Source organism: Rhinopithecus roxellana, chromosome 6 (genome assembly GCF_007565055.1).
Source record: "Rhinopithecus roxellana isolate Shanxi Qingling chromosome 6, ASM756505v1, whole genome shotgun sequence".
Lineage (NCBI taxonomy): Eukaryota > Metazoa > Chordata > Mammalia > Primates > Cercopithecidae > Rhinopithecus > Rhinopithecus roxellana.
The window spans coordinates 108,783,174-108,801,834 of record NC_044554.1 but is presented as its reverse complement, the minus strand read 5'-3'; the positions used below and the strand labels follow the sequence as shown (position 1 = coordinate 108,801,834).

The 18,661-nt window shown below is 59.0% G+C and overlaps 1 protein-coding gene across 2 annotated transcripts; it reads right to left on the bottom strand.

Moving 5' to 3' along the window:
* Positions 1-66: 66 nt before the first annotated feature.
* SLC4A2 (solute carrier family 4 member 2) lies at positions 67-17,513 on the bottom strand. Of its 2 annotated transcripts, XM_030932349.1 has the most exons (23): positions 17,326-17,513; positions 15,059-15,172; positions 12,745-12,910; positions 12,343-12,584; positions 12,144-12,262; positions 10,366-10,598; positions 10,134-10,276; positions 8,542-8,722; positions 6,497-6,632; positions 6,229-6,394; positions 6,003-6,117; positions 5,662-5,846; positions 5,276-5,501; positions 4,968-5,183; positions 4,736-4,884; positions 4,437-4,631; positions 2,306-2,560; positions 2,112-2,201; positions 1,760-1,926; positions 1,091-1,344; positions 823-992; positions 410-583; positions 67-306 (listed from the first exon to the last, which is right to left on the bottom strand). In XM_030932349.1, the coding sequence occupies exons 2-23, from the start codon at positions 15,107-15,109 to the stop codon at positions 226-228; spliced, it is 3,714 nt and encodes a 1,237-aa protein (XP_030788209.1). In that variant the 5' UTR covers positions 15,110-15,172; positions 17,326-17,513; the 3' UTR covers positions 67-225. The 2 variants fall into 2 exon arrangements, with proteins under 2 accessions (XP_030788209.1, XP_030788210.1); XM_030932350.1 differs by lacking the exon at positions 2,112-2,201.
* Positions 17,514-18,661: the final 1,148 nt, after the last annotated feature.

The window sequence follows — 18,661 nt, the reverse complement described above, 5'->3', positions numbered from 1 at the left end:
GAGCAGAGCTGGGTCTCCCGCCTCTTTCCCATTCATGCCCCCCATACAAAGACAAAAGGCCAGAGATAGGTGGGGGCCAAAGCACTTTACTGCAGGGGCAGTGGGGGAGGAGGGGACATTAAATTATTCACTTAAATAAAAAGGAGGGAGGGGCATGGGAGGGGGACCCCATCCCACCAGGCTGTCCCCTCGTCCATCAGTCCCTCGGCTGTCCCTCGGCGGCAGCTACACAGGCATGGGCATCTCATTGTACTCGTCCACGCCCTCCCGCTCATCAAACACCGGCTCTGCCTCGTTAGCATCCAGCTGTGGGGTGGGGGGTGGTCAAGAAGGGAAGTAGGGGGCGGGGGGCCTTTCCAGATCCACAGGGAGGCAAGAGGGACTGGGGGAGGCAGGCGGGAGGGCTTACACATTTCATCTCTCGCTCGGTGAAGATTCGGGTGAGCACCACCATGCGGAGCGGCACTGTGAGGATGAGGATGAAGGGGAAGGCCAGGGAGGCAGCTGTGGACATGACGGCCCAGAGCAGGGCCAGGCAGAGCAGCTGCAGGGCCGTGAACAGGTGCATACGGAGGGTCCGGACCTGGGGGGTGGAGACAGATGAGCCCAGGTTCCTCCCCAGCCTGATGCTGGGAAGAGCCTCTCCCCTCTTCGGAGTCGGGGATGGAAGAACATTCCTAGGTGCCACAGAGCCGGGTTGGTACAGAGAGGAGGTGGGGGCTGGCTGAAGTGGGCAGATGGGAGGGGCAGCTGGAGAATGACCCAAGTAGACCAGGATGGCCAGAGGCACACCCCTTCCAGTGGGGAGCTGGGGGGGCTTACCTTCTTGACGTAAGTGACATCTGGGTGGTGTTTGGGTGGCATGAGCAGCAGATGCAGCCGTTCATAGAACTGGATCCCATTAAGGGAGGTGACTCCCATGTACAGGAAAATTCCAAAGAGCACAGCCAGGGGGATCTGCCGGAGCAGATCCCCGATAACTATGGAGAGGCCTATGGGAGGCGCAGGATAAATTAGTTGGCCACGGGGTCCCCTGGACCCACTGGCCCTGGGGAATCCACTGGGAAGGGAAGGGCAAGAGGCAACGTACCCACAAGCAGGGCAACCAGCAGCCCCGTCACCCGTTGTTCCTTGACCTCCTGAATCTTGGGCTTGTCCCCAGGTGCCACAGCCTTGCTCATGACAGTGAGCGCGTTGGCGTGAGTGACGGAGCGGACAGTGGCAGCAGCCAACCAGGGCAGGCCAAAGAGGGCACAGATGCCACCCATGGCCACAATGAGCAGCAGGTCCAGGTGGAAGCCAGAGCCCTTCTGCAGCATGCGCTCCTTCTTGGAGATGATGAGCCTGAGAGAGGGAGGGGTGCTGCTAAGGCCCAGGCTGGACTCAACTCCACAGACCACAGGGTCTTTCCAGAATGCCCAGCCAGTCCCTCCATCTGGCTTTGGAACCTGGTGGTCCCTGTCCATTCCGTCAGGATTCAAATTCCATTATAGAGCAAAACCTCGGCCCCCAGCCCTTATCCTCCACAACAGCTCCCAGCTAGCACTGCCAGGCTGGCCTGCCCCTCCACGTGCTGTTCCTGTCCCAGCAAACATCTGGGGGTTTTTCTGCTGTCTACAGATTAAACTGTGGCCATCTAGGCATCCAAGGTTCCCTGAGGTCCCTGGGATTGCCTAGTGTGGCTGGAGGTTCCATGCTGAGTTCCCCAGCCTGGCCTGGGGCTCTGGCCTCCCATATCCCTTCGGCCAGGACCACTCACGTGGTGATCTGTGTCTCCATGAAAATGAGGATGAAGACCAGGATGGCAGGCAGCAGGCTGGCAACCATCATCCACACCGGGAAGGGGCTCTTCTCCCCCAGAGGGTTGATGACCCAGCCCCTCTTTTCTGGGGCAGTCACCGAGAATCCACTGGGAACACTCAGCTTCTGCAGGGCAGACACAGTGTAGGGACAAGGGTTAAGGTAATGTGGAGGGCATGCCATGGAAAGGGGTTGGCATCTTAAGGACAGGCTTAAGCTTAAGGACAGGCTGGGTTTGGAGGCTGGAGGGGAACACCTAGACCCAGGGCGGTGGAGGCAGCAGCCGTTGCCTTCTGCGGGCAGTGCCTTACCTGGGTATAGGTGTCCTCAATACTGTAATCCACAAGCACCATGATGAGGATGGCGATGGGCACCCCAAAGTCCCCAATCACCCGCCGGATCTGAGTGGGCAGGCACACCGCTCAGAGGCCTGCCACCACAGCCATTGACTTCCTGCCACCCCCCTTCCTGCCCCGACCCCCTCTTGGCCTTTAAGCCCACGCACCCGGCCAGGAAAGAACCGGCTGTTCTTGAATTTGCGCAGGAAGAAGGCGATGAAGAAGGTGCCGGCCATGAGCACCAGTGACAGCAGGGCCGTGTTGGGCTGGCCCCGGGGCTTCCCCTGCCCAGACTGCCCAGCCAAGCTCCTGTTGCCCGGCCCCAGCGTGGGTCTTGCCCCGGCCCATGTCATGTTCTCACCGCCGTCCACCTCTGAGCTGTTGGAGGCTGAGCAGCCATGCAGGGGGTGCTCCTGGAAGATCTGGGGAGAGGAGGCCACATGACCTCCATCAGCTGGACTGCAGAAAAGATTCCTGGGGCTCAGTGAGTGTCAGGTGGAAGGGGTGGGGCAGGGGAAAGGCTGGCCTGCTTTCAAAGAGCTTGTCTTGTTGAATTAAGACAATGACCTAGAGAACCAGCTGTGAGCACAGGGCAGTGTGGGACAGAAAAGACCGAGCGGCTGGTTTAAGTCAGGAAGGCAGCTGGTGAGTGGCACCAGCCAGGCTCAGAGAGGATCCGGGGGCCTAAAGGAGGAGGACATGAGCACAGAGGACCACAGAGTGGTCTCTTACACACATCTGATGCCCAGACTGACTGTCACCTCTGGAGTCTTTCCCCTTTCTACACTCCTGGATTGTTTGACATTTTAACAAACGCATGTACCTTTGTTATTAAAAGTGTGAGTTTTAAAAGCAAATTAAAAATAATATATGTTTTAAAATAAAAAAACAGGCTGGGTGCAGTGGCTCACGCCTGTAATTCTAGCACTTTGGGAGGCCGAGGCAGGCAGATCACTTGAGGTCAGGAGTTCGAAACCAGCCTTCCCTGTCTCTGCTAAAAATACAAAAATTAGCTGGGCGTGGTGGGCACCTGTAATTCCAGCTACTCAAGAGGCTGAGGCAGAGGCAGAGGCAGAAGAATCGCTTAAACCCGGGAGGCCAAAGTTGCAGTGAGGCAAGGTCACACCACTGCATTCCAGCCTGGGCAACAGAGCAAGACTCTGTCTCAAAAAAAACAAATAAACAAATAAATAAAATAAAAAAGATGGACTGGGCCTGGTGACTCATGCCTATAACCCCAACACTTTGGGAGGCCAAGGCAGGAGGATCGCTTGAGGCCAGGAGTTCCAGACAAGCCTGGGCAATCTAGGCAGGCCTCTTCAAAAAATTTAAAAATTAGGCATGGGGCCCACCTGTAGTCCCAGCTATTAGAGAGGCTTAGGCAGAAGGAACACTTGAGCTCAGGAGTTTGAAGTAATAGTGAGCTCTAATGGTGCCACTGTGCCATTAAATATACAAGTTTTTAAAAAATAAAAGTATGAGTTTTTGGCTGGGCACAGTGGCTCACATCTGTAATCCCAGCACTTTGGGAGGCCGAGGCGGGCAGATCACTTGAGGCCAGGAGTTCAAGACCAGTCTGGCCAACACGGTAAAACCCCATCTCTACTAAAAAAATACAAAAAATTTAGCTGGGCATGCTGGCATGTGCCTGTAATCCCAACTACTTGGCAGGCTGAGGCAGAAGAGCCACTTTAACCCAGGAGGCAGAGGTTGCAGTGAGCAGAGATCGCGCCAAAACTGCACCCCAGCCTGGGTGACAAAGCAACACTGTCTCAAAAAAAAAAAAAAAAAAAAGAGTTTTTGAAAGATTTATCTGTCTGGTTCGAGTTGCTGTTTGAAAATAAATCAAGGTCGGGCGTGGTGGCTCAATCCTGTGATCCCAGCACTTTGGGAGGCTGAGATGGGTGGACCACCTGAGGTCAGGACTTCAAGATAAGCCTGGCCAATATGGTGAAACCCGTCTCTACTGAATATACAAAAATTAGCCGGGTATAGCGGTGCAAACCTATAATCCCAGCTACTCAGGAGGCTGAGGCAGGAAAATCGCTTGAATCCAGCAGGCAGAAGTTGCAGTGAGTCAAGGTCACGCCACTGCACTCCAGCCTGGGCAACAGAGTAAGACTGTCTCAAAATAATTAATTGACTAAAAAATTAATCTGAGGCCCTGGTGTGTGTGTTGGCAACAAGCCCCAGGAATGCTCCAGCCTGGCCTTCAATCCAGAGGATGGGACCAAGAGACTCCCTCCAGCCCTGAGACCTCGGCCCTCCTGGCCCAGCTCTCGGCAGGGGCCTGCCCACCTTCACCAGCTTGTAGAAGGTCTCATAGATGAAGATGAGTGAGATCAAGAAGGCGAAGATCTCCTGGGTGAAGCGGGAGACGAAGCGGACCAGGAAGCTCCCCTCCAGGGCCACCATGAGCAGGGCCAGGAGCACCAGCCAGAAGCCGATCCACACGCGGCCCACCAGGTACTCCAGGTGGTTGCTGCTACAGAACTAGAGGTGGGGGCAGTCAGGTCCCGCGCTCTGGGTGGGGATGCTGTGGGGAGGTGTCTAGGGCAGAGGAGGGGTGGCTGGAGACGGGCGGGAAGAGCCCTTACCGAGAAGAAGGCCTCTTCAAAGACCAGCAAGGGCCCCGAGAAGCCGATCACCAACAGGGGCTGGGCACCCAGCAGGCAGAAGACCACACCCTGGAGCGCTGTGGACATAATCAGCTCCGACACCCCTATCAGGTCCTGTGTCTTCTCTCCTAGGGATGCAGGAACCAGCTCAGGGGCTGGTGGCCAGGCCCTGGGCAGTCCGCCCCACCCTCTACCCGAAGGCTCTCCTCACCCAGCAGCCCCCCAAAGGTGATGGCAGGAGACAGGGCGGCAAAGTAGATGAAGATGACGGCAGCCAGGCACTGAGGGTCAAGTGCATCTCGGAAGTCACTCAGGTAGTGGGGATAGCGGCGCCGCACATCTCGGATCAGCCCACCAAAGGGCCGCCCCGTCCGCCGAAGGGGATCGTCTTCAGCTGCCCCTGCCGCCTCTACCATCTGCAGGAGCGCTGCAACCCAGGCCTCCGTCAGGGCGCCCCAGCCCCTCCTGCCCACCTCACCCCCTTGAGGCAGCCCCGACCCCAGCCCGCCCTGGCCGTACCCTTATCTTGGGCAGATTTGGGCTCCAGCCCGGCCCCTGTGGGCAGCAGCCGGCCCTGCTCCTCTCGCTTCTTGAGCATCTGGCGCTGGAAGTGGGCCACGGAGCGCAGCAGCTCCTCGCCCTGCACTTCTGAGGGCGGCAGCACCACGCTGCAGTCGAGGAAAGCGTTGATGGCCGTCAGCAGGTCGTCCCGCTCGTCAGCCAGGTAGGCTGCCTCGTGGAATTGCTGCCAAAGCACGATGGGGATTGGGGAGGGCTCAAAGAAGAGGGCTGAGGGCCTGGAGCTGGGGGTGGGCAAGGCCGGTGGGTGGGGGGCAGTCGTGGGGATCAAGACTGGCCAAGGGTGGGCTCCAGGAAGCAGGGCCCAGAGGAGGAGGGTAGCTGACCTTGTCTGACATGAGGGTGGAGATGGAGCGGCCGATCTCGTGGTAGTCCATGTTGGCGCTGCTTGGGCCCAGCAGCAGGAAGAGGAAACGCACGGGCACCGGCACTTCCAACACTGCGTCCAACTCCACGGCCTCCCGGAGCCGCACAAAGGCCATGGTGGGGCGGGAGAGGAATTCCACACAGCCTAGGGGCATGGGACCATCGTGGGCAAGAGCAGAGCAGCAGGACCGCCTTCCAGTCCCTCGCCCAGGGGTGGCACCGAGGCAGGGCCAGGGAGACTACAGGACCCTGCCTCAAGTCCTGGCTGCCAAGGCCCCCACATGTGACCTGCCCCACATACCCACAAGGACCACCGTGGCCTCAGCATTCTCAGGGATCTTCTCCAGCAGCTTCAGCTCGTGCTTGGACTTGGAGCGGGTGATGCCAGCTGGTGGTGCTGGAGGCGGCAGCTCGCGCTGGAGGACACAGAACAGAGCTCAGCCCAGCCAGGCCCCTCTCACTCTGAGTCCACACCTGGGCTTCCTCAGTCCTGCCGCCAGCCCAGGCAGGGCCGGTTCTCCCCTCACCTCTCGCTCCACCTCCAGCCGGGTCTCAGGAACACCTCCAATGAGAGGCTCGGTGACGTGGGGATCACTCTCAGCCCCCTGACCATGGTGATGCCCCAGCAGGGAGCCCAGGGAGCCAGCCGAAATGTTGCGGGGGAAGGAGAAGTCCTTCTCATCACTCGGGTGGCTGGTGGGGCAGAGGGCAGTGAGGCAAAGGAGGGTCAATGACAAGGGCCAGGGCAGGTGGGCTGGATGAAGTGTCGTCCCCAACTGGCCCACAGGGCCTCACCTGTGTTTCAGCAGCAGGGCCCGCAGCACATTGGCCCTGTCCTCGGCCTTGATCTGGTCAGAGATGACCATCTGCTCCACCACCTGGTGGGCCACTCCAGGCAGGGTCTGCTGGTCCAGATCCAAGAGCACGGCCCCTAGCATAAGACGGCACAGAGGGCCCCTCAGCCCCAGGTCGCAAAACAGTGGCAGGAGATGGGATGGCAGCAGGAGCTGGGGACAGGTGGGGCAGCCAGGTGGGTGGGTGCTGGGGCTGGAACACCAGCCTACACATGAAGGACGCGGGCTCGGGTTCTAGCTCCCTCGGGAGCCTAGGTCACATCAACCCTCTGGTTCCTCCCCTCCCCTAGACCCCCAGGAACGTTACGAGGCTCCACAGAGACCACTGAACCTCAGTAACCAGAAAGGCCATCTAGGCCATGCCTGCCGGACACCCCTTCCAGGGAGCATCTGGCCTCCACAGGGATGGTCCAGGCCACCCACTCTGGTTGAACCCTCTTGGCTGTTAGAAAACTCTCCTCTAAGTGAGCCAGGTGCTGTGTCACTCTAGGGCCTAATTCTACTCTCTGATACACAACTCAGCTGGTCTGTGGCCTCATCCGTGTGGCTGTCCTGGAGCCATCTGAAGACCACCCTCTGCCCCAAGCTTCTTGACTTCCCTGTCAGCTTCTGGACCTCCCCTCACCATTGCACACAGAAGTAACAGTCCCTTCGAAAGTTACCAGGTCATTCATCTGGCAGGGCCAACTTTCAGGAACAAAGACTAAAGAATAAACAGAACCGGCCGGGTGCCGTGGCTCACACCTGTAATCCCACTTTGGGAGGCTGAGGCGGGCAGATCACGAGGTCAGGAGATCGAGACCATCCTGGCTAACACAGTGAAACCCCATTTCTACTAAAAATGCAAAAAAATTAACCAGGCGTGGTGGTGGGCACCTGTTGTCCCAGCTACTTGGGAGGCTGAGGCAGGAGAATGGTGTGAACCCAGGAAGCGGAGCTTGCAGTGAGCTGAGATAGTGCCACTGGACTCCAGCCTGGGTGACAGAGCGAGACTCCGTCTCGAAAAAAAAAAAAGAATAAACAGAACCAAAAGCTCCTAAGCAGCCAGGCTGGAGACCACAAGGCCTAGTGAGAGAGCCCTTCCACAGTGGCACTTTACCCAAAGCCCCTGAGCCTCACTCAGGGTCTATGGACTCTTCGTTGGGAAACAATTCTAAAAGCAGGTTTCTAGGTCCTCAGCTGCTTTGTTTTTTGTTTACTTTTTTTTTTTTTTAATTTAATTTTAAGCCAGGCACAGTGGCTCATGCCTGTACTCCCAACATTTTGGGAGTCTGAGGCGGGTAAATCGCTTGAGCTCAGGAGTTTGAGACCAGTCTGGGCCACATGATGAAACCCCATCTCTACTAAAAATACAACAATTAGGCAGGCATGGTAGCATGTGCCTGTAGTTCCAGCTACTTGGGAGGCTGAGGCAGGAGGATCACTTGAGCCTGGGAGGTGGAGGTTGCAGTGAGCCAAGACTACACCACTGTACTCCAGCCTGAGCAACAGAGCAAGATCTTGTCTCAAAAAATATATATATATTTAATTTTTTTCCTAAGCTGCCTCAAACCACAGAACCTCAGCTGCTTAGAAACAGGCCTTTTAACGACAACTGAGAGTGGTCACCCATTGTGAAGGAGCAAGCAAGCAAACACAGGACTCGGAAGTCCTGCATCTGTGGTGAGTGGTCATTTCGTCAAGTCTATACAGCTACAGATTAGATCACATTCCACAGAATCTCTAAGATGGTACCAAGGCATGCCAGGAATTTCAGAACGCTTTACATCAAAATGGCTTCTCGAACATTTTCGCAACCAAAACACAGTTGTTATCTGAGAATATCAAGAAGCTGCTGGCTAAAAATGCAAATACGAGCTGGGTGTGACCACGCTCCCTCTGGGCTCTGGGGCTGTCACACATCATGGGGCTCAAGACAGATTTGGGGCCATTTGGGAGTGTTTCCTGGGGACTGGCCAGGCGGGAGGCGGAGGGGAGCGGGGTTACCATGGGCAAGGGTCCTGCGGAGCTCCAGGAGACTGCGGAAGGAGAGGGAGGCCACGTGGGGTTTCCCCCAGCGCTCTGTCTCCTCCTCCACGTCTTCTTCAAATTTGATCCAGCGAGCTGTCTCCCGCCACTGGGGCTCCTGGTTTTTGTCCAGCAGCAACTCATTCAGCTCCACAAACACCTCGGGGAGAGAAGAGAAGGCATTTCAGGGTACAGAGCCGGAGGCGGCCCTGGGTGGGGGTCAGAGGTGAGTGGTATCAGAGGGAGCCAAGTGACCCTGGAGAGCACGAGCACAGTGGGTGGTGCACAAGCACACCAGTCCCACAGCCAGCTGAGACCCTGGACAACTGACTAACCACTGAGATGCAGCTTCCCTCATCTGTCAAATGGGAACACCACAAAGAACTGTCAGGAGGACAAAAGGGAAAAGCACATGGCACGCTACATGACTCAGAGTAAGGGCTTGAGAAATAGCCACTGTGTATGAAAGCAATGGCGTTTTGTAGGCCTTTTAACAAGTGGAATGCCTACCAGCTATTCCACTGACAGGCATTCAAGAACTGGCAAAACTAATTGCAAATGAAGGAAGAGTGGTCGCCTCTGAAAAATACTGATTGGGTGGGGCCGTGCAGGAACTTCTGGAGTGTGGGAAATGGCCAGGCAGGTATGGGCCTGCAACAGGGCACTGAGCTGGATGCTTCACACAGATGCAGCTTACTGTATGCTATTACGCCTTCATAAAATGAGGACAAAAACACAGTGCGTCAGAGTTCAGGACCAGGGCCCTTAAGATGGGCAGCATCACTAGGTAACCAAGTGACCTTGGCCAAGTCACAGCACTCTAGTTTATAGCTGACACCACCTGTTGTCATCTTCACAGGTGGCTGAGAGGATTGAACAAGTACAGAGGCAACTGGGTTTTGAAAAATGAAGTGTAGTGCTACACAGAGCCACCTTTAGCCCAAGGGGTGCCCTTTGTTCAAATCAGAAAATGGCATCTCTTTCTAAGATGGTCATGATACAGAAATCAACAATGGCTCAGATGTGAATTAAAACCACAATACTCAAATCAACGACATCCACCATGGGGAGCATAATCACAGTGCCCAAGTCAATAAGCTCTAAGACGTGTACACTGCACTCTTGTGCAGTGTACAACCTTCACAACGAAAGGTGGCATCCCTGGGCCTGGTGTGGTGGCTCACGCTTGTAATCCCAGCACTTTGGGAGGCCAAGGCAGGCGGATCCCTTGAGGCCAGGAGTTGGAGACCCGCCTGGCCAACATGGTGAAACCCCATCTCCACTAAAAATACAAAAATCAGCTGGGTGTAGCAGGTGCCTGTAATTCCAGCTACTCTGGAGGCTGAGGCAGGAGAATCGCTTGAACCCAGGAGGCAGAGGTTGCAGTGAGTTGAGATCGCGCCACTGTACTCCAGCCTGGGTGACAGAGCGAGACTTTCTCAAACAACAACAACAAAACAAAGGTTGCAATCCTGAGGCTTGAGATTACAGCTGGTCGGAGAGGTAGGGCAGGGTCGTGGGGGGAAGCTGGATGGGAAGTTAATGGAAGACCACGAAGCAGAGCATGGTACCTCATGGGGCTTGTGGGGGGCCCGGGGTCGGGCCCGAGGTGTGGGGCCAGGCTCCCGCCCTTCTCGGCCACTCTGTGTGGAACCTTTGGCATTCTTCCGCACCAAGTGCCGCCGCACCCCAGGAACGTCCTCAAACCGGTGACCTGTGGGGGCAGAGGACCAAGGTTGGGCTCCCCCTTTCTCTCACTCCTTCGCCCACCAGTGCCAGGCTTGGCCCAGGCCCAGCACTCACTCTTCATGAGGTCTAGGTCAGCTGTGGCCAGCGTCTGGGCCTCACTCTCATCCGTGGGGACCCGAGGCAGCAGTGCCTGCTCAGCCCCGGTCATGCTCCCGATGCGCCTCCTCTCCTGAAGGTTGTAGCTGCGGTGCCCAGGCTGGGCTTTGGGCAGGGGGCGCCCCGAGGCACCCCCGTCGTCACCCCCTGCGGTGCCACTGGCCACCGCCACCGCCTCCTCCACCTGGGTTCTAGGCAGACAGAATGGCCGTGAGCCCGAGAAAGCCAGCCTCCTCCCTCACGCTCAGCACCCACACAGGGGGTAGCCAGGGAGGGGACCACATCGGACTCTGGGCCCTCCTAGCTCCCACTCCCGGGAGGCACAGGTATGGGGAGGGGGAGGATTCTGGATGCAGACTCCCAGCATCCGAGCCCCAGCTCCACCTTTTTCTAGCTGTGCAGCCCCAAACGATCACCCCAAGGCCCCTCTGAATGTCCACTGCGAATGTCAACTGCTCCTCAGCAGCCAGGACTGAGGCCAGACTCTGGCAGTGCCATGAGGGGTGAGATTGTGGAAAAGTCCCAGTGCAGGGCCTGGCGCAGAAAAGGAGCTCAGGACGCTGCTTCCTGACAGTCAGCATTCATCCCCCTGCCCCTCACCCCCGGCACACCCCTAGCCATGGGACTCAGAGGTTCACAGGGGCCTATGTTTAATCAAGAGGAATAAAGTCCGTGGCACTTGGCCTTGGAGATGGCAGACAGCTTCCTGCCCTGGGAGGAGGGGTGAGCCTCAGCCTTCACAGACGCCAGTTTCTGCTCTCTCCCTTCTCTCTGCCACACTGGGTGGCCAGGGCCCTGCCACGTGGTCCTACCCGTCTCTCTCAACATCAAGATCCCCCAGAGCTCAAAGCTCGCATCCCCTCTCATGACCAGGCTTTCCTAGCCCCCACGTGCCCTAGCCCACAAATTCGACCCTTTCCTGCTGCCAGGCTTTCTCGGAAGCCCCAGCCTTCTCCTGGCCATCCTGGCGCCCCTAAGGCCGCTGTAACCCGCCGCCCGCAACTGTGCCACAGTCCCAGCAGGTTATGCGCTCCCAGAGAGGACAACATGCCCTTCACTTCCCGCAGCCCTTCACGCTGCCTGGCACCCAGAAAACAACTGGTCTGTGATTGTAGTGACCTTGAGACCTAGTTCAAAGTCATTTTCTCCAGGAAGCCTTCCCCCAAATGCCAATCATCCACTGGTACTGACACTTTCCCTGAACCAGCCACTGGGTGCAGTGACAATATGCTGATGCCATCTCACATGGTAACATTTGGTTTCCAACCAGCGTGTGTTGGCAGTGCTCCAAGGAGAGGGGGGTCTCCTTTGCCTCTTGAACCCTGGGGCCTCCAGCAAGTGCTGGGAGGTCACCAGTCCAGTACCTGAGCCAGTACTGGCTACTGCTCCCGCTACACCACAGGCAGGGGTGGGAGACAGGGAGGGGTGGGAGATGGGCAGGGGTGGGAGGCAGCTTAGGCAGCACATGTTCTTTGCCAGGCTAAACCATACTTAGAACTTTAATTCACACCACCCTTAATCCCTACAGCCACCCAGTGAGAAAGGTTCTATTATGCTTGGTTTCCGATAAGGAACCTGGGGCTTGGAGAGCTTAATTAAGTTACTTGCCCAGCCAGTGAGGGCAGGGCTGGGATTTGAACCCTGGCCTGGTGATTCCAAGGCTCATGCTTTGTTCTAGCATCATCTCTAGCAGGGGAAGTGTCTGTTGGGGACACTGTTGATTGGGGTATACTTACCCAGCCTGGGCCCCTTTGGAGGCCCGAGGAGTTGCCTCCTGGTGGGGCAGTGGTGCAGGGGAAGATGGACTGGTCCTCTCTGCCTTCCGGTCAGCACTGTCATCCTCTTGGAGAAAGAACTGTAACAAGGACCCATGTGGGCAGGAGTGACCAGGACAGGGCCCTGTCAACATCCCCTAGGAGCCCGCGCCCAGCACACCTGCACCGAGGAGGGTGTGGAGGCAGGGGATGGCTGCGTGACCGGCCGGGCCCCCTCAGCCTCGCTGGCCTCATCCTCATCTTCCTCCCCCTCCTCAATGGTGGGGGTTTCTCCAGTCGGGGAGGCTCCTGGGCGCCTTCGAGGCTTCCGTCCCGGGCCCTGGGGTGTCTTGCGGCGGCGTGCATCCGGAGGCAGGTGGGTGGACAGTGGGTGATGGATGTGGTGGGAGGACTGGCGGTGGTCTGCAGGGAGGAGGGGGACTTGGCTGCGGCAGGCACAGCGTCCCCTCCCCTGCCATCCTGCCCCCCCGGCCTCATTCCTCCCATTAGGACCCCAGCCCCTTCTTTACTGAAGAGTCAAACCTGATATCCCTGCCTCCCCCTTCCCTGTCTGCCCCCTCACACTCAAAGTCTTCCTCCCCATAGCTGCGGCCTGGCTCCTCCCCTCCGCGAGACGCGGCCTCATGTAGGATCTCCTCAAACCGCTCCACGCCCAGGGTGCGGTGAAGTTCGTCTTCCTCCTGCTCAGGGAACCCAGGTGTCCCAGGGCCCAAGCTCTCTGGCTCTGGCTGTGTGGAAGAAGGCATAGAGAAAAAACACACAGGGCTCACTGGGAATTGTACCCCAAAACCTCACCCTTCCCAGTGCCAGAGACCCAGGACCCCTCCCCTCAGCAGCTATCTCCTCTAATGCTGGTGACTCAATATCCCCCCAGCAGCTGTCCCTTAAATATAGGGACCCAGGCCAGGCACAGTGGCTCACGCCTGTAATCCCAGCACTTTGGGAGGCTGAGGTGGGTGGATTGCTGGAGGTCAGGAGTTCAAGACCAGCCTGACCAACATGGTGAAACCCCATCTCTACTAAAAACACAAAAATTAGCCAGGCGGTGGCAGGCACCTGTAATCCCAGCTACTCAGGAGGCTGAGGCAGGAGAATCACCTGAACCCGGGAGGCGGAGGTTGCAGTGAGCCAAGAACGTGCCACTGCACTCCAGCCTGGGTGACAGAGTGAGACTCCGTCTCAAAAAAAACAAAAAAGGAAACAAATCTAGGGACCCAGTCCTCCCAAGCAGTCTGCCCCGTCAAATGCAGGAAGCCAGTCCCCCTACCAGTACACATCCCTTCAAACACAGGGACCCAGTGTCCCCCCAGCAGTCTGCCCCCTCAGATGCAGAGACCCAGTTCCCCCAGCAGCTGTACCCTGGGTTCTGAACTACCCTCATCCCAGCCCAGCCCCCTTGGCTGTGCAGTCAGTTCAGGGCAGGTGGAAGAAATCCCGTGTGTCCAGCCCGTCTGCAGCCTGGAGGGAGGGCGTGTGAACCGGGAAGTTCACATGACAGATAGTGAAGAAACTCCCGTTGGCCTGAGGACAACTACTGAGCCCAGAAAGTAACTTCTGAAGGCGCCCAAGCTGACCGCCCCAGAACCCGTCTGAGTCAAAAAAACTAGCCCCGCAGGGACAGGAATGGATGTCCTTCAGCCCCCAGGAGAGCTCCCCTAGCCCCCAGGCCCCCAGCCCGAGCCCTGGGCCAGCTCCCTAGCCCCACCCCTCACCCCACCCCCACAGCCCCCACCTGAGTCATCCTGCGGGCGCGGAGCAGCGGCCGGCACAGCCGGCAGGGAATGCGGCGCTTGCAAGAGCTCAGCACAGCTAAGTGGCAGCCGCCTGGCCAGGCAGCCTTGGTCCAGCCCCCCACCCACCCACGGTCTTAGCTCCAGGCGCCGCCAAATATTTGCTCAAGAGCTTCTGGACCTGAAGGGCATCGGGATCTCCAAGGGCGGGGGTATGCAGACCCCTCCATGGCGGTGCCAGCAGCGAGAATAAGGAAGAGCGCGGGGAGGAGGGCTGGGGCGAAGGGCGGGTCTTAGGTGCGAGGTGGGGACTGGAGCAGCTGGGACTGGCAGAACGCCGGATAAGAGGTGAGCGGGCCAGGGGGCTGGCTTCTTCCCTCTGTACGTAAGGCTCCTGACCATCTCCTGGCTCCCCCATCGCCCAGCCCCACTCCCACCAGAAGCAGCCCCGTGGGACGAGGGGGCGGGGAGAGGCGCAGAGAGCTTGCCCCCATGGGGAGAGAGGGTAGCAGACCCCTCGCACCTGAGGCCGCAGGAGGAAGTCCATGGCCGGCAGGGGTGAACCTGAGAAGGAGGGGGAGGGGACCAGCCTGCGCCCCTTCCCAGTCACGTGCCCTTCTGGGCCAGAGTGACCAATAGCGGAGCTGATTGTGGCACGGGGTTAATCATTAGACTCCTTAGGAAAATCCAGAGGGGGCCAAGTGGAGCGGTGGCCACGTGGGGGCAGCGAGGGGCGGGCCTGGGTGGCACGTGGGCAGGGGGCGTGGCCAGGCGCGACAGGCGAGCTCCGCCCAGAACCCTCGCCCGCGTGCAGACTTGACCTGGGCCTCTAAGGCCGGCCGGCTCTGAGACGGGTTGCTGGGTGAGAGACCCAGGGTTCTCAAAGTTCCTCAACCGCTGAGGCTAAGCTACCTAGGTCTTCAGGTAACAGCCTCAACTCCCTCCCCAGGACTGGAAGACGTTTGATACCCCCACTACCCATTCCCCCGCACGACCATCATGCAAGGTCAGGGTAGGGATGGCATCGTCCTCCCGGTCTGCACACTCACACACGCTCACACCCCTGGTTGGTGAGGACCCTCGGCCGGAGCACACAAGGCTGCCAGGGAGGGAAGGTCGGGCTGGCGACCTGGGGGCCAAACTCACCGTGCGGAAAGAATCTGCGCCCTTGGCGGGGCACCGGGGGGCGCTGCTCATGGCCGAATCTTAGCCCTTTTCGCTGTCGCTGCGGCTTTCAGGGCAACAAGGCGGAGGCATAACCTGGATGGGGGAGAGGCCGGATCACCATCGAGAGCCCTGGGAGGGCAGGAGCCACCACACGCAGGCTGCGCTGCTGGGGATCCTCCTGGACTATGAAGGGCCTCAGAGTGGCCCTTAGCGGCAGCCACAGCACAGAGAGTTATTTATAGGAAGAAAAGAGAAGAACAAGGAGACAGGAGAGGACTGAGGCGAGTGGGGCCAAAAAAGGCCGAGAGACTGAGTAGAGGGAGGAGAGAGAAGGTGGGAGAGGCCGCAAGAAAAATGAGGGAGAAAGGAGTCAAGGCCCAGGCCCGGAGAGAAAGCAACAGAGATGAGGGAGGGAGCGATAATGAGCCGGGGAAGGAGGGGAGTGAAGGCTCAGGCAGACAAGAGAGCCTCACAGGGTCAGGGCACCCACCAGAGGTGGGCCTGAAACCAGAGAGGGTGTGGTGGGGAGGGTGAGACACCCCGTGAAGCCGGGGCCGGACTGCCGAGACAGGAAGCAGACTAGAGGAAGAACTCTGGAGAGAGCCCAAGATGCCCCCGCAGGGAGGGGGCGCCCCCTCCCCAGTGCAGGCCGGCAGCAGTCTTCCCTCCCCCAGGTCCGTGGGGGCTGGCAGGAGGGAAGCAGGCTGGCTGGGTGGAGGGCAGGAGCTCAACTCCACTCACTCAGTGGGAGGGAGGAAGGCACAGAAGGTGGGCATGGGCTGGGCAGAGCTTTATGATGGGGGAGGGGCATGTGATGGGCTGGGAGGGGGTGGGCACCGCAACCTTGAGGTTCTGCCTCTGAGGGACGGTCTGGATCCCGCCCCTCCAGAGCCTGGAGCCAGGAAAATCTGAGTGGCAGCGCTGCCACCCTCCTGACTGTGACTGTAGGGAGTCTGGGGAGGACACTGTGTGGTGGGGGCAGAGAAGGAGCTGCAGGAGGGAGCCCAATCCCTGCAAATAGGGGCCCTATTCCTAGTGGGTCAGCACAGGGGACACCCAAGACTGGCAAAAAGTGACGGTACCGATGCTGCCAGTGTGTTGCTGGGGACTGGGGGTGCCTGACTCAGGAGTAAGACAAGTCAGTGTAGGGTCAAACAATATAGGTCGGGGGGGGTCTCACCCAGGATGGGGAGCCTGGCAACACATTCTTGGCAAGCACTCCAATTCGGCTAACCACGCTCTTCCCCTCCCCCTCAGCAGGCCTTCAGCCAGAGCGGGCGGTGTGGGTGAGAGTGAGGGCACCCAGTCTGGGAAGGGTGTGGGAAGAGTCCGCCCTGAGCACCTGCAGGCGCCCACTCCCACCTCAGGCTGTGCCCTCAACGCGCTCCTCCACACTCTTCTGCACCCCCTCCCCCGCTGTCCCAGAACACAAAGCAGCTTCTGTCCAGAGCATCGGTGCCGATAATCCGGGTAGGGGCACATTCCTGGGACCAGCCCCGACCGGCCCAGAGGATTAGCATCTCTCCCCTTGCCCAAAGGATTAGCATCTCGGACCCCCACTTGGGCATTAACCACCCCCCAAGTGAACTCGTAAATTCCACAGCTCTTCCATGTGGGACTGGCGGGGAAAACGAAGCGGGATAAAGTAGACCCTGGATTTCAGGCAGTGCCGTCTCTCACACCCAGCACAGGACTCCCCGCCTAGACAAACCGACTCCGGGAGTCAGGTCTAACTCTCCGGGCTCGTCTTTCCCATCCCCACCCAGCTGCTCCCTCTTCTGCCTGACCCCTTGTCCCGACCTTAGCCGCCACCCGTGCCTTTCCTGGCTTCGCCTCCCAACCCGGAGACTGGGGATGGGGAGGCCCCGGGCAACCCCCAGTCTGGGCGCCCCGGACGGGACTGAAGGACTATGCGGGGTGGCCGGAGGGGAGGGGTGGTCTGGAGCCAGCCGGGGAGTGGGAGGGCCGGAGGCTCCTCAGGGAGACTACCCACTCCTGGTGGCAGGGGGCGCGGCACCATGGCTTTAGGGAACTCTGAGAAAGGGACCCCGGAATGCCCGCCTCCGACCAGCACTCCATCCGCCCCCTCATCCTTCTCCCGAAGACCGCGGTTCCCCGCGCCCCAGTCTCCGCCCTTTCCTCCACTTCCACTCCCTCCCTGCTCGAGTCCCGAGTTCCCCCCCTCCTTCCCCCTCCCTTCCTCCCTCCGCGCCCTGGCCCTCCCCCGCCACTGCCTCTCCGCTTACCCGCTCGCTCCGGACTTCGTGCCCCGGGGGTCTCGGGGTCTCTCCCCGTCCTCCGGCACCCTCGCGCGCTCCCGACGACTGCCCCGTGCCCACCCTGGGGCGCGCCCCTGCCGCTCCCAACTTCTCCCAACTCAACTTTCCCCCGCGCCACGGGCAGGCCAGCCCCCTGCGTGCGCGCCCCCCGGCGCACCGTGCGCGGTCCCGCCGCCGCGGGTGGGGAGGCGGGAGCGGGGGCCGGGGCGGGGGCGCGCTTCCAGGCACAGCCCGGCACCAGGGGCCGCCCCCGCCGTCCCTCTGCCCCAAGCTTCCCCACTCCGGGCTTGGGCGCCCCGAGGATGCCGTCTCTTGGCTCCATTACGGCACCTCTGGGTGGAAAGGAGCCCTCCTCACGCTACGGATCCCAGGCAGTAAAACGCAGGCACAAGGAAATTCGGAGAAGTCGAAACATAAACGTATCGGGTTTGAGATTCTCTTGCGGCCTCCCCCATAACCCCCGTGCCTCCAAGAAAGCCCCTGAGGGACGGGTGGCGAGCAGGTGAGAAGGGTGACAGCGGCTGGAGGCTGGCTGCCCAGTACCCTGAGCTGATCTGGGAGAGGGCAACTTGTTAGGGGCTCCCCACTTCCCGAGAAGGACAGAGATTCGCTATGGTGGCCTCCTTCCTCTTGAATGGAACCTCCACACTGAATCGAACCCTAGTTATAGTCATCACTTATCATTCAAGACCTGTGTGTAGTTCTTGTTTGCCCAACGAAATCACAAAGTCTTCCAGATAAGGAATGCACTTTTCGCTTGTTTTCTCTTGTGTATGCAAAAGCATTCAGATAGAAACGAGTTAATTAACACGTGTTTGGCAGTAACTCTGGTTCCGGTGCTGAGGAGTGTTGTTTGGGATCCTTTTCCCTCGGTCCGTAGCCCTCAAGAATGCAATCATGAGACAATTAGAGAGGCAGCGCAAGGGAATCTATAATCAACTCCTTTAAGGGATGAGGTAGAGGCTGCTGCAAGTTGAGCATCGGTCTGTGGTCTTGTCTGTGGAGTGGGTTAACCAACCTGCCGGCCACACCCTGGCTGACTCCAGTGGGCCCTGTTCCGGAGACTGGGGTCTGGGGGGACCCCCAGGGCTCCACCCAGCTTTCCTCAGCATGTCAGAGTTCAGCGGCTGGAGTCGGGTGGGCTCCGAGACAACAAATGGGGCCCAGCCGAGAGAGGGGTCTTTGGCGTATGTCCCTCCACTAAAATCCAGCCTCAAAGGGGCACAGCTGTTGTCTTCCCAGCCCTGCGGTCAGCTGTTCCCTGTGAGGTCATCATCGCTCACATGCATTCCCCAGTCAATCC

Bases quoted from the DNA above. Each gene is read 5' to 3' on its own strand.
- SLC4A2 (XM_030932349.1), bottom strand. From the start codon at position 15,109: ATGAGCAGCGCCCCCCGGTGCCCCGCCAAGGGCGCAGATTCTTTCCGC. The intron at 12,911-15,058 runs GTGAGTTTGGCC...TCTTCCACACAG, and splicing joins GCGCAGATTCTTTCCGCACG to CCAGAGCCAGAGAGCTTGGG. The intron at 2,561-4,436 runs GTGGGCAGGCCC...TCCTCTCCCCAG, and splicing joins CCTTCTACAAGCTGGTGAAG to ATCTTCCAGGAGCACCCCCT.